This window comes from Musca vetustissima, unplaced genomic scaffold (assembly GCF_032173495.1).
Source record: "Musca vetustissima isolate MV318-11 ecotype Yass unplaced genomic scaffold, APGP_CSIRO_Mvet_v1 utg10180, whole genome shotgun sequence".
Lineage (NCBI taxonomy): Eukaryota > Metazoa > Arthropoda > Insecta > Diptera > Muscidae > Musca > Musca vetustissima.
This window is the reverse complement of record NW_026889504.1, coordinates 93,788-116,812: the sequence shown is the minus strand read 5'-3', so window position 1 is coordinate 116,812 and position 23,025 is coordinate 93,788. Positions and strand designations below refer to the sequence as shown.

The 23,025-nt window shown below is 33.5% G+C and overlaps 1 protein-coding gene across 1 annotated transcript in view; it reads right to left on the bottom strand.

Moving 5' to 3' along the window:
• The window catches only part of LOC133337196 (uncharacterized), an 86,246-nt gene that overhangs the window by 5,788 nt on the left and 57,433 nt on the right, over nucleotides 1-23,025 (bottom strand). The window contains exons 4-5 of the mRNA XM_061545452.1: nucleotides 16,005-16,132; nucleotides 5,874-6,042 (exon numbers count right to left, since the gene is read on the bottom strand). Of these exons, the coding sequence (XP_061401436.1) occupies nucleotides 5,874-6,042; nucleotides 16,005-16,132 (297 nt within the window). The remainder of the gene's footprint in view (nucleotides 1-5,873; nucleotides 6,043-16,004; nucleotides 16,133-23,025) is intronic.

Sequence of the window (23,025 nt, the reverse complement as noted above, 5' to 3'; positions counted from 1 at the left end):
AGTCGAGTGAGTGTATTAGAGAAAAATATTCCTCACATTGTATCAGTAATATTGCAAAAAAATTACAAAAAAAAAAACATAAATAAATAAATAAATACCTAAAATGCAAGGATTTCGAGAAATCGTAATCGAAAATTTCCAAAGGTTTAAAAATCTGAAATATTGCCACACCTTTTTTTGTTATGTCCCTACGTAAACTTTCAAAACGCCCATACACGTGTCTTCTATTTCAAGCTTCTCTATCATATATACATTTTTTTTTTGGAATTTCCCGTTATTATTTTTTTGTGTTGTATAGTGTTATCAAATAGTATAGGGTATCTTATCACATTCTGACAGAAAATGATCATTATAGGCTTATATATTGAGATAGCCCCATAAAAAGGCCACACCAAATTTTTGGTATTTGAATGGGGAAGCATTCCAGCTTCTTGATAAGAAAAATACTTTTACCGAAAAATTTTTCAATATAGTGTAATCTCTTGTAGGTACCCAAACTGTGGAAGGGTATCATCTAATCGCCGCCGTGTAACTTTTATTCTTTCCCTACAGTTTTCCCATACATAATTATATATGGAAAAAATATGCAAATCGATTTTTTAGCGGAGATATTGCTCTTTGTTTTTTGGGTAGCAAATCTTCCCACAAAAAATTATAAATATAGGTCAATTTTTTCGGATAGTCCCCATATAAGGGTACCCCCAATTTTCGGTATTTTGGGGGTTTTGATCGCATTTTTCGACCGAATTCGCTGAAATTTGGTACTTTGAGTTCTTATTGGGTAGCAAATCTCCCTACTAAAAATTATAAATATAGGTTCATTTTTTCGGCTAGTCCCCATATAAGGTTACCCCCGATTTTCGGGATTTTGAGGTTCTTGAGCTCGTTTTATAACTGAATTCTCTGAAATTTTGTACGTTGGGTTCTTATTGGGTATCAAATTACTCCACAAAAAATTATAAATATAGTTTCAGTTTTTCTGATAGTCCCCATATAAGGGTACCCCATATTTTTGGTATTTTGGGGGTTCTGATCGTATTTTTCGACCGAATTGACTGTAATTTAGTACGTCGAGTTCTTATTAGGTATCAAATCTCTCCACTATATATTATAAATATATATAAGTGTACCCTCATATAAGGGTACCCTCAATTTTCGGTATTTTGGGGTCCTTGAGCGCGTTTTTCAACCAAATTCTTTGTAATTTGGTTTTTTGTAGTCGTATATGGTAAATTATAAATATTCGCCCTTTTAGGGGTAGTCCACATGTAACCCCCTTTTTATACACTTCACCTCACTATGGTACAGGATATTGTGTCTTTGTGCATATGTTTGTAGCAGGGAAAAAATCGAAATAGACCCATGGTTTCTTTTGAGAATATGCATAGAATCACTTTCTGAGTCGATTTATGAATGTCCGTCCGTCTGTCCATCCATGTATTTTTTAACAAAGTACAGGTCCCATTTATGATCCGATTTGGATGAATTTTGGCAAATTGGAAAAAATCGGTTCAGATTTAGATATAACACCCACATATATTTTCGCCCGATTTTAACTTATTGATGTACCAAACTCCCAATAGTGATCCGATTCAGACAAAATTTTGCACAGAGTATTGATTATATGCCAAGTTTTGTTGAAATCGGTTCAGATTTATATATAGCTCCGATTTTTAGTTTCGTCCGATTTAATGTTAATAGTGCACCAAACTCCCAATAGTGGTCCGACTAATGCCAAATTTTGCACAGAGTACTGAATTAGGTCCCGACTGATGTATGTGAAATTTTGTTGGAATCGGTTCAGATTTAGATATAGCTGCTATATATAGTGTCGTCCCATTTTATGTAAATGAAGCTCCATACTGCCAATATTTATTCGATTGAGACAAAATTTTGCACAGAGTTCTGAATTAGGTCCCGACTGATGTATGCGAAATTTCTATATCTACAGGATATTGTAGATATAAACATGTCTTACATGTACCCATAGTGGTGAAGGGTATCATATAGTCGGCCCCGTCCGACTTTTGAACTTTCCTTACGGTATTTGTTTTTTTGTACCATAGTGTAATATATGGATATATCTTCCCGTATAATACTCACTCATCTGTCATCCGCTCAGCGGTATAACGTTTGGCGTAACAATGTTGAGTGAATATATATGTATCTGCATATTCTTTCCGCTTTCCCATTAAACTTAATAAAATTGAAAATAGCGCATTCATCAATTTTCACTTTTCAATGCATCGTCAGTTATTCTAAACTGAAATTGTTCCAGGGATACATATGCATGTAGTGTGGTTTTGAGGATGTAGTTGGACAACATGTAAATCCACTTTGTGGTTTACGAGACTCTTAACCAGAGTACACATTTTTGAGAGTTATTTATTAAATTAATTAAATTAAATGAATTAAATTTCTCTAAAAACAAACAAATTTGATGGCGACATAACAACAGGAACAACAGCTATAACAAAGGACTGTTTTTTAACAGACATATTTCTCTGTGACATAGAAAGTATAAGAGAAAGCAGGAAGGAAAGCAGTATAGTCGGACTGGGCCGATACCCTTCACCACTTTGGATATACTCTACATATGTATCCTAACGAAATTATATATGTGATCTTTACCTATATGTGAACCGACTAACATCATTCCATACACATGCCTTTCTGAAACCTATACTAAATTTAACTTCATTCGGGCAGATTTAGAGTCGTTTGCGTACAATGTGACTAATCGGGTTAAAACAAACTTGATACACGCTATACTGTATGCCGCACTGTTCAAAATTTAATTCAATATATGGAAGCTATGTCTGCAAATGCAGCACTTTCAACAAAACCCAATAAGATCATTCTAGTCTCAATTTGATACGTTGTGAGAAATTGTGTGTCAATCGTACAGATATTAGGAGTTTAGTGCACCATTAACCTAAAATCGGAGGAAAATTAATATTAGGATGGGGAAAAAGAAATCCATTTAAAACAGAAATCGTACATTTTTAGTTTCTGAGCGATGTTACGACTGCTAACATGCCTGTCAACTGGGCGAGGTGCATCTTTAACATCAAGAATACCTGTACGGAATCTACAAAACCAAAATTTCACATAATTGGCTGTTACTTTATCGGATCCATAAACACTATACACAATTTTAGCCACTTTGCTTGCATTTTCGCCTTTGTCAAATAAAAACTGTAAAATGTACCGAATTTTCTCTTTGTTCACTTCCATTTTTAACATCCTGTAGCCCACAACTGAATGCACCAAACATTAGCAAAATAATTTTTTACTGCGAAACAAGCATAAATCTAAAATAGTCTGATCGATACTTTACGAGAAATCTATCAGTACAACCATCGGCCGCCAAATTAAGAGATTTCTTTTCCCCTAAACTAATATGTGAGAGATATATCTAAATCTGAACCGATTTCAGATTTAACTTCAGTACATTGTACAAAATTTTGTGGTAGTCGGGCAAACTTTGGGGCCTTTGTGCACAATTTACATAAAATCGGACGAAAATATATATGAAACTATATCTAAATCTGAACTGATTTCTATTAACACACATCATTCTTAAGTCTAGAATACGTTGTGTCAAGTTTCGAGCAAATCGAAAGATATATAGGGACTTTGGTGCAACATTTACCATAAATCGGACGAAAATGTATGGGAAATTACAAAATTCTTTTAAAATTCCATTAAAAAAATTGAAATTTTTTTGCGAGCACATTCATGATTTTTGGTACATAGGTTAAGAAAAATATGCTGATTCGGAATATGTACGCGTTAACAAATTCGGATGCTGCGCACAAAAGTTATAGCGATTTTAAATCTTGTATTTCAAATATAAATTAAATGAATTCCTATTTGTTGTAATTCGCGAATTTCTTCACAAATGGTTAAACACATTTGTTTTCTTTGCATACTTGTCAAATCACATTGAATTATGGTTAAATTGTCGCGAAAAACAAATAGAAGCATGAAGATATCTGAAAATAAAATAAATTATTTTTTTAATTAAATCGAAATGTTTTTTTAATTTTCGATTTTTTTAGTATGGTATAGGGAATACGGTTTTGCTTTAATCTTTTAAAATATGCGACACTTTTTTCTTCAAATTCTTTTAGATGATTGTTAAATATCGGTATATTCATCTGATAACAGTTTCTACTGTAAAAATAACTACATATTGTTACAAGTTACAATACATACAAATTACCAACATTTAAAAGCATGCAATTCGCGTATTAGTTGAAATCAGTTGATGCGCATACGGGTTTCGAATAAACCGAATCAATGTTTTTCAATAATTATGAATTTTTCGATGTTTAATTTAGCGGTCAACGTATGCCGCTGGATGCACTTTACTATGCAAAAACCCTAAAAATGGCTATAAATCACGCAAGGTGCATACGATTTTTATGCGCATCCGATTTCAGTAATATCCTATGAAAATACACAAAAGGGCACCTATTTTAAAAGGATCGGTTAAGAACCGCGGATGTGCCTCAACAATCGATTTTGTATAAAATACTCATATTATTCGTGTATCGATATATTTTTGACCTATTTTAACACAGATTCGCGAATATGATAACACAATAATGAATGTATGTGAAATCAATTCGAAGACAAACGCGATTATATACGCGAATTTGTCAAAATAAGTTTTTGCGGTTTTTCCCACATTCAATGTATCTATATCCGCCGTTTTATTGGGCGAAATTGAACATGATGGGCTCATTAGATCCGGCACGTAAAAAAACTAAAATCACGCGGGGTTCCACGGAATTTGAATGGACTTTCTTAATTTTAGACTCAAAAAATATGTTTTTTGTAAAAATTTACGCACCAAATTTTCGTCTTTCGTCTCATTCATGAGATATACACTAAACCAAGCAAAACCACGAGTTCTACAATCCTATAATTAGTTTAGTCCATTATCTGGATACGCATCCTATTTATAAGCAAAATTCAAAAAATACCGAAAATCCGGCTTCAAAATGTCAGCATCCTTTTTGGGTGGATGCAGTGATTATATCGAAAAATCATACATTAGAATCATATTGTCCAAGGGGTATTCTGCAACTTAGTCACTGATCACATGTGCGTGCGTTGTGTAATTTAGCCACAAATCAGGAACGAGCACAAAAAACTCGTTGGCTTCAACACATTTTCACCCATTTTTTTACATTACCACCATCACAGCTTCCACCAAACTTATTATTTATTACCAATATTTTAAGATTTTGACAAGAACACTTCATTTTATAGAAATGAATTTAAAATTTATGCAATATGTTCATATTTCGCGAGTTGGAACCTTGCAAACCTCAGCTTCAAGGAATTTAAAAGATTTTTGTAATTTCCCATATATGAGTGCTATATCTAAATCTGAACTGATTTTAACGAAACTTATCACATCAGTCTAGACTCCATTCTGTACGGTATGTCAAATTTCGTGCAAATCAACTTTTTATAGTATATATATATATATATATATGTAGAAAGCTTTAAAATTTTCCACACACATGGTTTCAAGTCCGCAGATTGAATTGTCATAGAGTCAAACTGAAACCAGTGACATTTGTCATCTTCATTTCATATCTATGTCACTCTCGTTTAATTCACTTGTGTGTTTTCTTCTTGTACGTTATTTACCTCTGCAAAATATTACATTTATTGCGAAAGTATATAATATTTTATCGCCAAGAAATAATGCGTATTATATCACATCATTTGTTTTTGTCGTCTATCGTCATATCAATGATTTTCTCTTCATCACTAGTTTTGTCTCTGTCCTTACACACTATTAACAACCAAGGCAACGAAAGCGAGTATTCTCTATTCTAGTTAATACTTACCTTGGAGCACATGTACGCGTATACTGGCAATTTCTGTGTTTGATGGATAACAGGAATATTTGCCCGAGTCAGATATATTGGCATCATCAATAAGTAAAATTGATTTGGTTTCTTCGGATTTGATGGTCTTAAATTTAAGACGGCCACCTGAGTTCTCTTCGCTCAATACCTGCAAAGTATAAAAAAAAAGTGAGATTGGCGGTGAGTGAAAATAAATCAAATTTAAATGCTACAAGCTTTTCTTGGTGGAAATTTAAGTGGAAAATTCCAAGCATTTTTGTAAACACTAAATGGTTACGTTTCATGTTTGAGTTTTTTTATTTTTCGTCGTTTTTTTTTTCTTCTCCTAACTATGAAATTGGGCACTTCCTTTCAAACTATTGTGTTTGATGTTTTATGTTCTTAGGACCGGAGCTTGCATGTTCGTGGATAATTTAACATTGGCAAGTATTCAGTGGATCGCAGCACATTTACTTAAGGTGCGGTATATCAATTTTCACAGTCACTAACTAAATGCTGTTTAAATTTACAGCAGTTCTCCTCACTTCACGCCCAAAAAAACACAAACGCGCGCACCAACACACACACACTAGAATATGAAAAAGAAATTACCCTCTTCCTTCTGGGTATGATTGCATGTCAGGGATGAATAACTATTTCTTAGACACAAATGTTCTGAACTATTTCTGCGATGTATGGAGGATGTATGTGTGCTCTTGTCAGGCGAATGCGTTCAAAGTGCACAGTAGTTGTTCCGCTATCTAATATTATATTAAATTATGAATCATATGTACAAACAAGACAGCTTTGTATTCTTACATACATATATGTGGGTATAAGCAGGTACATAATTACCGTTTTCGAAGCTAATTTTTTGTGGTGTGTAAATTTTAAACAGAGAAATATGCCGCAATATCTTATGGAAATTATAATTTAAACAAAGGTATATTTAATTTTTTTTTTTTAAATTCAGACGGTGTTGCACTGTAATGCAGAGTATGTCATCCGACGAAAAGCTTCAGAATGCCGAAAATGGGGCGGGACTTTTATGTGGGGGAGTTGTCGAAATCTGAACCCCGAATCGAAAATTTTCTGCAAAGATGTTTTTAATTCATCATGATCGAAGAATTGAAAAAATGCATTATTGATAGGGAAAATGTGTCAATATTCAAATAAAACAGAATCTGGGTATGAATGCTATGACAATACATAGACCTATATTGAAAATTTACTACAAGAACGCGCAATGCCAAATTGCAGCCAAAACAGTGAAATATACCACTAAAACCTTGAAAATATAACGATCCATGACTTTTTATGGGTGCTAGGTTGAAATAATGAAGCTTTAGCCTTTTTATACCCTTCGCCACATTGTAGTACAGGGTATTATGCATTTGTGCACATGTTTGTAACAAGCAACAGGAAACGAGAAGGATCCATTGCTTCTCTTGAGAATATGCATAGAATAACTTTCTGAGTCTGTTTATGCATGTTTATCCGTCGGTCTGTCTGTTCATGTTAAATTGTAAAGTAAAGGTCGCATTTATGATCCGAATGAGATAAAATTTGACATAGCCTACTTATGTGGTCCATGAACGAATTCTATTGAATTTCAATAAGTTCAAATTTAGATATAGCTCCCATATATAAGTTTCTCCGATTCCATAAAGTTTACCCAAACCACAATATCTGGCCGATAGAGACACAGCGAACTGAATTCAGTAGATATTGATGTATCTGAAGTTGTGTTGAAATCGCTTCAGATTGAGATATAGCTACCATATATATTTTCGTCCGATTTTATGCTATTTTATAGCAATATGTCTAGATTTGGCCGATTGGGAAAAACATTTTGCACATCGAACGTAATTAAGTAGAGATTGACGTATGTGAAGTTTTGTTGCAATTGGTACAGATTTCTATATTTTTTTATATATATCTCCCATCTCCAAGGATCGATTGAGACAAATCACATTTTTTATTTCATCCCATGTTAAGGTCCTTTAAAAATACTACTTCATTTACAATACAAACCGTAGTAGCATCCCTTGTATGCACCCAAACGGGCGAATGGTATCATATATAGTCGGCCCCGCCCGATTATTCTCCTCTTTACTGGTTATTACTGAAAGTGTCCTTGGAACTCCATATACTATAAAAAATCATGAGCCCTCCAAAAACTCAGATTGCCTTATAACAAACACTTAATTGCGGCCCGGGAGATCTTTTTATTCCCTCCACCATTAAAATTGTCTGCTTGTAGGATGATAATACGCTGAGAAAATTTAATACCAAATTGTACTAAGTTTGGAAAATTAGGCTAGAAATTGCTGCATAGCAAATATTAAATCGGACCTCTGCACAGTGGGAAAAATACCGATCTAGCACGCAGGAAATAAAAAAATGAACTTGAAGGAAACTTTGAAACATTAATGCAGTTTTAAAGTAGATTGTACTTAAGTCCGTATAAAATAATCCGAATTAATAAGTTAGAACGGAATAACGGTACATTTAAAATAGATATTTTTCCAGTGTTAAAAATGGTATTTATACCCTTCACCACACTGTGGTACAGGGTATTATGTCTTTGTGCATATGTTTGTAACAGGCAAAAGGAAACGAGATAGACACATGGTTCCTTTTGAGAATATGCATAGAATCACTTTCTAAGTCGATTTATGCATGTCCGTCCGTCCGTCTGTCTGTCTGTCCATGTTAAATTGTAAACAGAGTACAGGTCGCATTTATGATCCGAATTGGATGAAATTTGGCATAGGTCACTTATTCGGTCCAAGGACGAACCCTATTGAAATTGGGAAAAATCGGTTCAGATTTAGATATAGCTCCCATATATATTTAACCGATTTCATGTAAACGGTCCCTATGTATCTTTCGATTTGCACGAAATTTGGTACAGCTTAATCATTTAGGTCTAAAATAATGTCTGCAAAGTTTCGGGAAAATCGGTCCAGATTTAGATATAGCTCCCATATATAGTTTCGTCGGATTTCATATAAATGGGGCACCAAAGTCCCTATATATCCTTCGATTTGGACGAAATTTGGCATAACGTACTGAATTGAGCCTAGAGTGATGTCTGCCAAGTTTCGAGAAAATCGGTCCGGATTTCTATATACCTCCCATATATAGTTTCGTCCGATTTCATGTAAATGGTGCCGCAAACTCCCTATATATCTTTCGATTTGAACGAAATTTGGCATATCGCACTGAATTAAGCCTAGAGTGATGTCTGCCAAGTTTCGAGAAAATCGGTCCAGATTTAGATATAGCTTCCGTATATAGTTTCGTCCGATTTCATATAAATGGTGCACCAAAGTCCCTATATATCCTTCGATTTGCACGAAATTTGGCATAACGTACTGAATTGAGCATAGAGTGATGTCTGTCAAGTTTCGAGAAAATCGGAACCAATAGGCTGATAGGAACAAAACGTTTTGAAATTCTGAATATCCTAACCTGTGACAAGTTTGTTTGAAATCGCTTAATATTTGCATAGAGCTTCCATATATATTTTCGCCCGATTTCAAGTAAATTGGGCATCAAACTCCTCAGTTAGTCAGATTGACATCAAATTTTGCACAACTTACAAAATAGAGCATAGAATTACGTAGTTGCGTTTTGTAGAAGTACAGACATAGCCCAACGGTTGACCTATTTATATTTGTTTGAAGTCGATTTACATACTTTATGGATAGATCTAGGTAGATTCACATTTAGATAAATATCACTTATTTTATTTCATCCAATTTTATGTTAATAGTCCTTTTTAATATACCCATAGTGGTGAAGGGTATCATATAGTCGGCCCCGTCCGACTTTACTTCTTTCCTTACTGGTTTTTAGCTATAAAATTGCGATGGTCGTGTGTATTCTATGAATATATTATTATAGAATTTTGTCCATTTTTGACATATAGTATTTGTATTTAATTAAATGGAATAGTTATATAACCCATAACTTATTTTAATTTAGGTGTTTCGGGCTAAATATATGTAAGGTCCGTTTTTTTAAATTCCTTCAATATAATATTCAATATAATAAGGGTGTCGTATGGAGTGCAGTCGAGTTCAGCGTTGATTTTTTTTTTATTTTTTTGTGTGTCTGTCTAGAACATCATACTAAATTTTTTCCTGCGACTCTCGGATTTATGGTATAGGAAGCGTTTTTAAGGTTTTGTTCAAATAAAATTAAAAAATTGTGAATTTTGTTGATATAATTGATCAAATATGACTTGGAATAGATCACAGCATAGCAGATAAGAAAAAACAAGTTCAAAATGTCCGTCCTAAGGTTCCAGAGAAATGGGTGTGAGTATGAAAATGAGGGGATGTTTTCTACATATGAATGAAAAATCCGCATTTAACGAATATTTATTCATAGATTTTTCTCATTCAATAAGTGTCAAAGAACGGGATTATAAAAATTATAAAAAAATTAATAGCGATTTATTTTAGATCTTAAACAAGTGAAGTGGAAAAATGCCAATTTTGTACCGAAAGCTCTTTGAAGTTTGGCTAAAATCTAAAAAATGTTCTGATGTAAAAGAATATATATAAGATAGACTTGGAGTCAATGCTACCGATTATGCAAACGCTAAAGGGATTTGTCGAACAGTTACCACGCAATGTACGCGATGTGTATGAAGAAGCCATGGAAACCAGAAATAAGGACTTTCGGAACTGTACACCAGAAAAATGAGTCGTGAGGAAACAATGAGGGATCTTTTCAATAGGTCGCTATTTTCTTCTGATCCAAAAATATCAAGTTTGTCTCGTTGTACATCTCTTAACCATCGATATAGTGAGCCACTATCTGAAGAAGTCCTTAAACTACTGGAGGATCCAATGCTACCAACTAATTCAGATCAAAACTCGGATAATGAATGTGATTAGTTTTTAAAATAATGCCTAAATTTTATAAAATATATATAGTTTAATGTTTTAGATATATAATATTACCAATAATAAAGATACATATAATAACAATAGTGTTTGCCCTTAACGCACTTTTTACCCTCCAAATGTTTTGTAATTTTTAAAAGAAGCTCCCATTTTAAGCGTACTATTAGTTATAACGAAAAATGTTGCTTATTAAAAAATGTTTAAAAAGCTTCCAAATAGTAATTTTCACAGAAAAATTTAAGTTTTTTCTACAAAAAAAAAAAAAAAAAAAAAAAAAAACGGAGCTTAGTGGGTTAATAAATTTTTTTTTTTAAAAAAATAATTAAAATTGTCCATAAAATAATTAAAATTGTCCATTTTAATCTATTCTTATCCAAAATATTGATAAACAAACAGTAAAACATCTACTTTTATTTTCTGCGCGCTAGATCTGCATTTTTTCCCACTGTGCTACATACAGAGCACATATTTACAAACATTGAGCTATATTGAAAAATTTCTTGGGGAGAAAGTAATTTCTAATTCCGCCGAAATGGAGTTTGTTTCGGTTGGAAAATGCGGCTAAAATATTCAAAATATGGAGCCTATGTAAAACAGTTGCCTATAATGATTTCTTCGCAAATGCTTGTTATCCTCTAAACCCCCGAAATGTCAAATTATATCCTCAGCCTCTAAAACCCTTTTGGTTGGAATACAGTATATAATACCCTATGAGTAGTTGCAATGTCAGTGAACAATTTTAAAGGACTATTTTTTTGATATCGATCATGATTTCAGAATTTTATTCTGATCACGAATATATATATACATATATATATATACAACTTATGGGGTCTCTGACAAATTTTTCCAGGTGTTACAAAAGTGGATCGAGGGTATAGCAAAAACCTGAATGTAAAAATGTTTGTCTCGATTTTGTGAGCGGATGGGTCAACGGCCTTTCACTCTATACTCTCCACCATTAGGAGGTGTATATTTCACATTTGCCATTCCGTTTGAAACACCTCAACATATTCATCGGAGACCCTACAAGGTATATATATTCATGATCGGAAAAATCATTTTAAATTATTCTCTATATTCTTTTTTACAAGAATTAAAAATAGTTCTGATGGCAGAATTCGTACAATTCGAATACAAAGCTAGTTAAATAATTTTGACTGTATACACAAATTAGTACTGTACACATATTATATATATCGAAAAGCTCATAACTTTACCATAAAATTGAATTTTTTAGATTTTTGATATGTGTCGTCCATATTCAAGTTTTGACATATGTAATCCTAAGAATATATATCCACTAGCTGCATTTTAAATATAAGCTCTAAAACATTATGTTGCTGTGGGCAACATTGGGCCATAAAGAGTTAATATTGAACGAAATTTCAGGGTAGCTCCCATATGACGGTACAGCCCAGTATTCGTCATTCTAAGGATTTTCGACAAAGTCGGAAAGTCATTGGGAACTTCGTCTGGCCTCATCAGTTAACCTTACAAATATACCTTGTTTTACAGTCGACTCCGCTTTACTGAAACGGGAAAAAATATCGGTTCATGTCTTTGAAAAGGTTTTATACTAGATTTAGGTCTCTTTTAATAACTGACTTGCCTGCAATATGGGATTGTAAATGAGTAATATACTTCCTTCCAAAATTTTTCATTATAGATTCACATTTTTACATTGTTCCTATTTAAAATTTGACTATCATCTTGAAGGCTTTAAATAATATCTTAGAGTAGTTAAAGTGGACGACCTCCTCAAAATTTTGTTAACCCTTTGAGCCCCGAATTTTTTTCCGTAATCATAGAACAATTTTCTGTTGACAGATTGAATGCAACTATCCTAGATAGGATATGGACAAATTTTAACATCGCTACATCCTTGCATTCGGGAGATACAGTACATTCTTTCTGAAAAATAAAGCTCATAACTTTACCAAACAATTGAGTTTTTTAGATTTTTCTTGTGATATGTGTCGTCCATAATCAGGCCTTGACGTATGCAATCTAAAGAATATATATCTACTAGCAGTATATTAAATATTAGATCTAAAACATTTTGTTGTCTGTGGGCAACATTGGGCCACAAAGGGTTAATTATATGGGACCTTGTTTTGACATTTGCCCCATGAACGGTACATTCTGTAACATATTTTCGTACATCTTGTTACTTATATATAGAAAAAAACGTGGAACGGTTTTTTTTCGAATTTTCCAACTGGCTTTAAAAGTTTGGCCGAACGAACTTAACAATGCCAAATTTATATATACTTGACACACACTTTCCATACGAAAAAATCATTAATTGCAGAAAAATATCTGTTAGGGTGGACTTGGAAGTTGTGTATTCATCAATGCAAAACATTCTGTCATTCATTGTCCGAATTTTCAGTAATACGGAGTGATTTGAAAGGAAATTGCAATATGTGACTCCAAAAGCTATTTCAGTTATCCGATATTTTCAGTTATGCGAAGTTTCACTTATGCGATGTAAATTGTGAGCGATTACCCTAAAATGTAATGGTGCAGGAAATCAGTTTCACTTATCCGATATTTTTCAGTTAAGCGACTTACAGTAAAGCGGAGTCGACTGTAGATATAAAACCTCCCTGAAAACATTCAGTTTAACTACTTCATGTGTTAAAACGATGATATGAATTTATTATATATATATATATATATATATATATGTATACATATAGGAACACTTTCGTTAAGAAAGAAAACAGAAAATACAAACATTTTCAAATCTTAAAACTTATTCTGAAAAAACTGGTGTCAGTGAATTGACCTTTTCACTTAAAAAAGGAACAACGAGACCATTTTCACAAAATGTAAAATAATAATAAATTTTTGTTTTATCTATTTGAAAGAAAAGAAAAAGAGGAAAAGAAATGTATATTAAAGCATACAACTCCCTGGAGTCTAGTTTACTGAAAATATTTTCGTTTTTTTTTGTTCAACACAGTGTGTTGAAGACCAAAGCAGTATGAAATAAATTGGGGGATAGGAGCGTAACAATCAAAACACAAATTACGAATTATCTTCAAGGTTGCAATGTATTTACTGGATACAACCTTCTCACCCGCCGACACAATAAACGACACCACATTGAGGAGTGTGAGTAATGAAAGTAAATTCCATATTATTTAGGGCAAATGAAATTGTATGTTTTTGTGAATGACAATATTCTACAGAAATAACTTTGGGCGATATATGCAAAGGTATTGGCAAAGATACTTGACTATCTTATCAAATGTTAACATTTTTGGAACTGGGCCGACTCTATGATGTCCTCGACTTATGTGAACTTAATGAAGTTTTTATACCCTTCACCACACTGTGGTACAGGGTATTATGGCTTTGTGCATATGTTTGTAACAGGCAAAAGGAAACGAGATAGACCCATGGTTCCTTTTGAGAATATGCATAGAATCACTTTTTAAGTTGATTTATGCATGTCCGTCCGTCCGTCTGCCTGTCCATGTATTTTTGTGAGCAAAGTACAGGTCGCATTTATGATCCGAATTGGATGAAATTTGGCATAGGTCACTTATTCGGCCCAAGGACGAACCCTATTGAAATTGGGAAAAATCGGTTCAGATTTAGATATAGCTCCCATATATAATTTCGTCCGATTTCATGTAAACGGTCCATATATATCTTTCGATTTGCACGAAATTTGGTACAGCCTAATCATTTAGGTCTAGAATGATGTCTGCCAAGTTTCGTGAAAATCGGTCCAGATTTAGATATAGCTCCCATATATAGTTTCGTCCGATTTCAAGTAAATGGTGCCCCAAAGTCCCTATATATATTTTGATTTGCACGAAATTTGGCATAACGTACTGAAATAAGCCTAGAGTGATGTCTGCCAAGTTTCGAGAAAATCGGTCCAGATTTAGATATAGCTCCCATATATAGCTTCGTCCGATTTCATGTAAATAGTACTCCAAAGTCCCTATATATCTTTCGATTTGCACTAAATTTGGCATAACGTACTGAATTGAGCCTAGAATGATGTCTGCTCAGTTTTGAGAAAATCGGTCCAGATTTAGATATAGCTCCCATATATAGTTTCGTCCGATTTCATGTAAATGGTGCACCAAAGTCCCTATATATCCTTCGATTTGCACGAAATTTGGCATAACGTATTGAATTGAGCCTAGAGTGATGTCTGCCAAATTTCGTGAAAATCGATCCAGATTTAGATATAGCTCCCATATATAGTTTCGTCCGATTTCATGTAAATGGTGCACCAAAATCCCTATATATCTTTCGATTTGCACGAAATTTGGCACAGCGTACTGAATTTAGCCTAGACTGATGTGTGCTTAGTTTCGAGTAAATCGGTATAGATTTAGATATAGCTCCCATATATAGTTTCGTCCGATTTCATGTAAAGGGTGCACCAAAGTCCCTATATATCTTTCGATTTGCACGAAATATGGCATAACGTACTGAATTGAGCCTAGAATGATGTCTGGTATGTTTCGTGCAAATCGGTCCAGATTTAGATATAGCTCCCATATATAGTTTCGTCCGATTTCATTTAAATTGTGCACCAAAGTCCCTATATATCTTTCGATTTGCACGAAATTTGGTATAAAGTACTGAATTGAGTCTAGAATGATGTGTGCCAAGTTTCGAGAAAATCGATTCAGATCTAGATATACATATTTTCGTCCGATTTAATCTAAATAATGTACCAAGTTCTTATGTTGCATAGCGTTTTGAATTTAATCCAGAATGATGTGTGCCAAGTTTCGTGAAAATCGTGATAATAGTCTTGTTTAATATACCCATAGTGGTGAAGGGTATCATATAGTCGGCTCCGTCCGACTTTACTACTTTCCTTACTGGTTAATTTTGTAAAATACATTTCCATTGAATTTGTCCATGAGACGGATGCTATAATAAATATTGTATTGTTTATTACAGTTACAGACGGATCGACATAAACAAATTGACTTCGAACGTTTTTTGTCAAATACATCTACATTATATACACAGTGTATATATGCAGAATGGTGTATAGTATACTACTTGCCATTTTACTTGTATTTGTTGCGACATATATGGCCCTTCTCATTTTATCCCATTTTATTGTCATTCTCTGCTTCTCATTTTTGTTCTATCTCACCTATATGTACAAATAATTATGTGTGTGTGTGTTTTTTTTTGCTTTTCCTTACAATGGACTTACCTTATCTTGATGGTACCAGAAAATGTGAGTTGGTGGCTCGGTACTAAATTTTATTACGCATGTTAGATTAATTGTGCTTCCTTTATCAACATACAAATCGGGTCCGCCCAATATGGTCGCTGTTGGCACTGTAATAGAAATAATAAAAACACAATAGAATGTTTATTAACAACAGTGTGTAATGACAATAAAATACATACGTATATACGTAGTATATAAATTAGTTTTTCATTAGGGTGGGGTATTTTCCATAGAGGCAACAATGTCTTTAATATGAATTCATATTACATGTTTTTCGTTTTCAATTATACCCAAGAATATTTAAGTGATGTTAATGGATATTGTGACAAGTGAATTAAATGTTATTTTGGAAATATATCAACAAAACCAGTGAGCGGAGCAGTATAGTCACACGGGGCCGACCATATGATACCCTACACAACTTCCACGAAAATCTAACTTTCGGTGGTACTATATTCTGAGCTTGGGCAATATTTTGCGATATTTGCGCTCTCCTATAATTATTTGTCCAGATTCCCTTCACCTTGGATTGTGTTGTGATGTTCGGCTTTCAATTGCGGCCTATAAATCGACTCGAAAAAAATAAAAAAATAAGTTTTCAGTCCACTTCATCCCAAAATTATTATCTGATCATCCTTGATCATGACAACGCCTATAATTTTTTTAAAACCTCATGGAACATTTAAAAGTCATCTGCGCTATATTTCCGCCTTCCAGTGTGTTAATGGTTTACTAAATAATATCTGAATACCTAAACACCTGTAAATATTTAAGTGTAACTCCCACATCTGAGTTCATACGACCATATAAATGGTATCAATTAAAAGGTCAACCACTCCTCTTGAACATACTATCAACTTCTCGGCTCTATGTCATTCAGGAGTAAATATATACGCTGTAGAATCCAAATTTTGTCATTTTTCACACAAAATTCAGGGTCCATTTGACACGCTAAATATTGACCGATCTTTATCAAAACATGCATGCTTATTCTCTGGCCCGATCCCCTTCTCCATGCAAAAATTCGCGGTGATTGGGCCATAATTGCGGCCTCTGGAGCGACCAGAAAAACCGACAAAAATAAAGTTTTTGGTCCATTTCATCCCCTAAATATTAACCGATCTTTTCCAAAAACAATAGGGGTCTTCATTGGCCAGAACCCATCCTACATGCAAACTTTCGTGAAGATTGGTCCATAAATGTGGCCTGTATCGTGTTTACAAATTATAATGGACAGACGGACGGACACACATGTCTAGATCGACTCAGCTAGTCGAGATATGACGATCGGTACACTTAAAGGGGGGTATATTTCGCGGCGTTACAAACTCTTGAGGCTGCACAAAGCTATAATACCCTGACAACATAGTTGTGTAGGGTATAATTAATATACCATATTAATTTTGTTATTAATCTAAGACGATCTTGCCATGTCCGTCCGTCTGCCTGTCTGTCCGTCTGTTGTAATCACGTTATCTTCTGAAGGAATTGAGATAAGATGCTGAAATTTTGCATAGGTTTGTCTTTTGTCTGCAGGCAGGTCAAGTTCGAATATGGGATATATCGGTCCACGTTTAGGCATAGCTCCCATATAACAGTACCCCCCAATTTTTGGTATTTTGGCGCTCTTGGGAACTAAATGTCTCCACAAAAAATTATAAATATAGGTCCACTTTTTCTGGTAGCCGCCATATAACGGTACCTTCTATTTCGATGAAATCAAAATTGTTTGAAACAAATTTAGTCCAAAGAAACATGGGGTCTAGGACCGATATTGAGAACCATAATCCCTTTGTAGAAATATCGGTATAGTTACACATATTGGTATGTTCCCCAAATTTTTATTTCAAGTACTTCTTAGTATATCTATGGTGGAGGGTATCCATAGTTCGGCCCGGCCGAACTTAACGCTTTTTCACTTATTGAAGATATATTAGGCCAATTGAAAGTCATCCGACTGACACATATATGGCGCTACTAGATTTTTACAACTGTTGAATTATCATTGTTTAGAGTGAAACGATTTATTATTACGAAAAACAAAAAGTCGTATAAATACAATTTGCGTGTTTTTTTCTAAAGAGAAAATTCAAATAAACAAAAAACTTGGCATTATTTCACATAACAAAAATTGGACCTATGCCGATAATTCTACAAACCGATTTATGTAAACCATTATGTACAGCAAATACAAATTTCAGCAGTTTTTAATGGGAATTTTTCCTAAAATCTGAAAAAACCCAAAACGTGGTCTGATACTGACAATGCATGCTAGAGTAAAAAATCATAAAACTACTGCAATTGAAATTGCAACCTTATATTAAATTGCAAAGTTATATTGATAAAATAGTGTAGGAATTAGCGAATATTTGGGGTTATAATTATATGAGGGGCTATGCCTAATTAATGATCGATATATATCAATTTCGAACCCAATATTTTAGTTTTGTATCTCAATGCTTTTTTTTAAGTAGTTATCATTATATGGGGTAGATGCCAAAATGGTGACCAATATATTTCATTATCGTCAGGTTCGAGTTTTTAATCACGATATCCTTAGAGGGCGGAATTATTACAACATATAGGTAAATACTGTGATAGAATACCCCAATATGGGGACAACCCCAACACATGGAACAGATCTGCTAACTATTTTAATATAAAGGGAGGTTATATGGGGACTACCCCATAAGGAGGCGAATATAAATAATATTTGAAGGAGAGATTTGTTACCAAATACGAAATATGAAATTACAGCGAATTCGGTTGAAAAACACACTCAAAGTCCATAAAATATCAAAAATTGGGGTACCGTTATATTTATAATTTTTGATGGAAAGATTTAGTATCTAATAAGAACCCAATGTAACAAATTTCATGGTATTCGGTTGAAAAGAACCTAAAAAATACAGAAAATTTGGAGGGGGGATATACCTAAACTTGAACCGAAAACACAACCCTATGCAAAATTTCAGCACCCTATTACAATTCCTGCAGAAGATAGCGTGATTACAACAAACGGACGGATTTGACTACATCGTCTTAGAATTTTGTCCTGACCAAGGATATATATGCTTTATATGGTCCGAAATTAATATTTCGATGAGACAACATTAATATTATATACCCTCCATACTATGGTAGAGGGTATAAAAAAAAACAATGACATGATTTCCGGACCCAGAAGTAAGAAAATAAACCATTGGTGTGTTAAGTTATGAAGTTTTGAAGATACCGCTTGTTACTAAAGAAAAGATTTTTAGTATTTTAACAAGTTAAGAAAAGTCGGACCACTTTGGATACATACAGAGATGCTCGTTTGCACAATATTCTGTAGATATAAAAGACCTAGCATCTTGGACGACCTAGCATCTTGGACGAAACGGAATCGAACGAAATTAAATGTGCGAACTACATAGATATTTGAACTAATTTAAAAGAACCCATACACATACCATTCAGAAATTGATGAAACGTTGCATGTCGATCGGACAGACTTGGATTCTTTGGTGAACCATTTGTATGAAATCGAGCTATATGTAAATCTGGACCTATTTCAGAAACCGTGGTATAAACCATTTGGTATGTTGCAGCAGACTGTGATGTCCACAATTGAATGAACTACATTTACATCTGAATATATTTTAAAAAGTGAGCTATGGCAAATTTCATCTCAATCGGATGATAATTGCAACCTATACTTTGTTTACAGTTTAACTTGGACTGGCCGACATCCACAAATCGACTCAGAAAGTGATTCTATGCATATTTTCAAAAGGAACCATGTGGTGAAGGTTATAATTACAGCCAACACGATTGCTAAAACATGTCCCAAATCCCCAAAATATATGGGAGCTAACCTGAAACATAGCTCAATGTAATTTATGTTTTGTGCGGCGGTGTGCTATACAATAAAAACCCAAAATACAATATTACTGCCAATTCGGTACCATCAAATGGGGGCTATCCAGAAATCTAAAAATTTAAGCTATATTAAAACATGGTAATTTTCGGAATATATGTATGTCAGCCTAAAAAAATCCGGTATGCCAGATTACAATAGACATTTGCTGGCTTAAAGAGACTTTTAACCACACAACTCGAATTATTCACCAAATACCCCATAAACTATATATTGCGCCATTAGAATAACGTATGTTGATGGCTAAATGAAAATACCTTATTCTAATGGCTTTAGTAACTTTACGATGTTGGTCCATCTTTTGTTATGGTTCCCTATATAACGGTACTCTTAAATTTTCAGTACTTTCTATCCCAAACAGGGTAGCGAAAACTACAGTAAAATTCAATATTCCTACAACGTCACGCAATTACTGACCTACCTTCATATCCACAAATTTATTTCTTTAAGCGCCAATGCAGTAACACATGTTTTCCTTATTTTCCATATTCTAGTTTATGTTAATTATCCTCTGTTACAATCATAAAAAACTGTATCGCGACCAACAACATTATTAGCAAATTATCACATGCTAATCAGGAGAGAGAAAAAACTTATTTCCTTAACAACAAATACTACAATAATGTTGGTAATTAGCCCAGCAATGTAACATTACATTATTATTATTGTTGTTGTTTCCTGCATAATATAGTTGTACGATATTACCATTTACAATCGTTATTACATAACACTAAAATTCATACGGAAAATAGTAATTAAATTTAATTTTAGCGGTATTATAACCAATGCGGGAAAACTACACATTCTTTAATATAAAATAGAAATAAATAAATGGGGACCAATATCTGACAATTAAAATATTAAATAAATAATTCAGGCGAATCTAAAATAATCAATAATTTATACCAAATAGCAGGACCCGTGACGCTTCGCTGCCCCTGAATCTTGAATTTTTATATGCTCGTATTAACAATACAGAAATGTGTGAAATATCTATGCGTTCTCTTGTCTTCCTATTGGTAACTGATATTTGTATAGAAGTTGTTGAATTTTTCGCTGTTTTCTGTAATGTTGGTAATTCTTGGTTCCTTTGAAACTAAGAAAAAAATGTTTTTCATATACTGAATTGATATCATTTATAAATTTTACACAAATTTTATTTCGTTATAAGTATGTACGTATGTATGTGCATGAAAATGAAGAGAAGACGGTTATTATAACTAATGAACTGGTCGTTATTGTCAGTACAGATAAGTACACTTAATATGGTAAATAACTATTTTGCACATCTTAATATCCCACTATCCGACTTATAACGTGTTTTCCAGATGAAAATAAATCGTTTTATAATTATAATCAAGAGTTATAAAGGGTGTAAGTGATATTCAATCAATTTTTTATTTATTTATTTTTTTTTTAATAAATTGTTAGAGTATGTTAGGGTCTTCACTTCAAATACTATTTTCAGTGAACTTATTCTCCAGTGACCAACCCTAATATTCGATATCAGGCATTGACATTTTTTCTATAGGAATAATATTGTTTTGGCATTTTTTTATTCAAATAAAATATTTCACAAACTGACAAAAATGAAAAAATTGTAATGTCAATTATTTCTTCTATTTGTATTTCAATACAGATGCATATGTAGGTACATATTTTGTATTTTATGTATTTCAAAATATATCCTCAACGTTCCAAAATCTTCGGATGATGCGCAATTGCAGCCATCTTTCTGAAACAAATTTGAAAGTAGCTACATGCTACTAACATACATACAAACATACATACATATGTATATTCTTTCAGAAGTATGCTTATTTTTGATAATATTACACCGCATCCACGCGAATTTTTAGGAGTTTATCTAACCTATGTTACTTCCATCGCTTGACGTACTCTTGGTAAAACTTGTTCAGTGGTTCTTAAGTCCACAAACAATATGCTTTCGATTTAGATAGAAATGCAATGAGGATTGCATTTTCCCTTGGTAGCCGGCGATCTTTTAAATGGATTATGCGTACTTACGCCCACGTAACTCAGACATATTTTGAAGTCGGTATCTGTAACCTTTCTTAAGATATACACAAATTACATGTTCATAATTTCTGAGGCATGAGTACGTTCGATGCTATAACTCCGCATCTTAGAGGTTTATATGACCTATGTTATTCCCAGGACATGTCATGGCATTCTGTGAAAGTCTCAGTAAAGTCTGTCCAGCGATTTTTGAGTCTACAAACGAAATGTTTTCTGTTTTCAATATGCAGATTTTGAAAATGCAGCAGAAATTGTATTTTCCGTTGATCATACCAAGCTCGTTTTTGAATGGATGGTGTGTATTTACACCTACGTTATTCACACAAATTTTGAAGACGGTATCTGTAACCGTTCTTAAGATATACGCATATTACATGTTCCGAAATTTTGAGGTTTTTTACTATTGACGCTATAACTCTGCATCCACGCGGAATTTTAGAAGATTAGCTAGCCTATGTTACTTTCAGGTCATGTCATGACATACAGTGTAAATATCATTAACATCTGTTCAGCGGTTTTAGCGTCTATCGGGAACATACACACAAACAAACAAACAATTTTTTTTTTCTATTTTATATATATGTATATAGATAGATATAGGTGTTGGGGTTTCTTCTGACAATGTATCGGGCAAAAAAGGAAAAAGGCGATGAAAACGTACGAAATTCGATTTATTGTCTTTGAGTCTTTATCACTATTTGCGATCATTCAATTTTTTATACCCTTCACTGTGGTACAGGGTTCCTTTTGAAAATATACATAGAATCGCTTTCTGAGTTGATTTATGGATGTCCGTCTGTTGGTGTTAAATTGTAAACAAAGTACACGTCGCATTTATTACCCAAATTAGCTGAAATTTGGCACAGTGCATTTATTTGGCGCAAGGAAAAAACACTATTGAAATTTGAAAAAATTGGTTCAGATTTAGATTTAGCTCCCATATACATTTTCGTCCGATTTAATGTAAATTGTGCACCAATGCCTCTATATATCTTTCGATTTGCACGAAAATTGGCATAGCGTATTGTATTAAGTCTA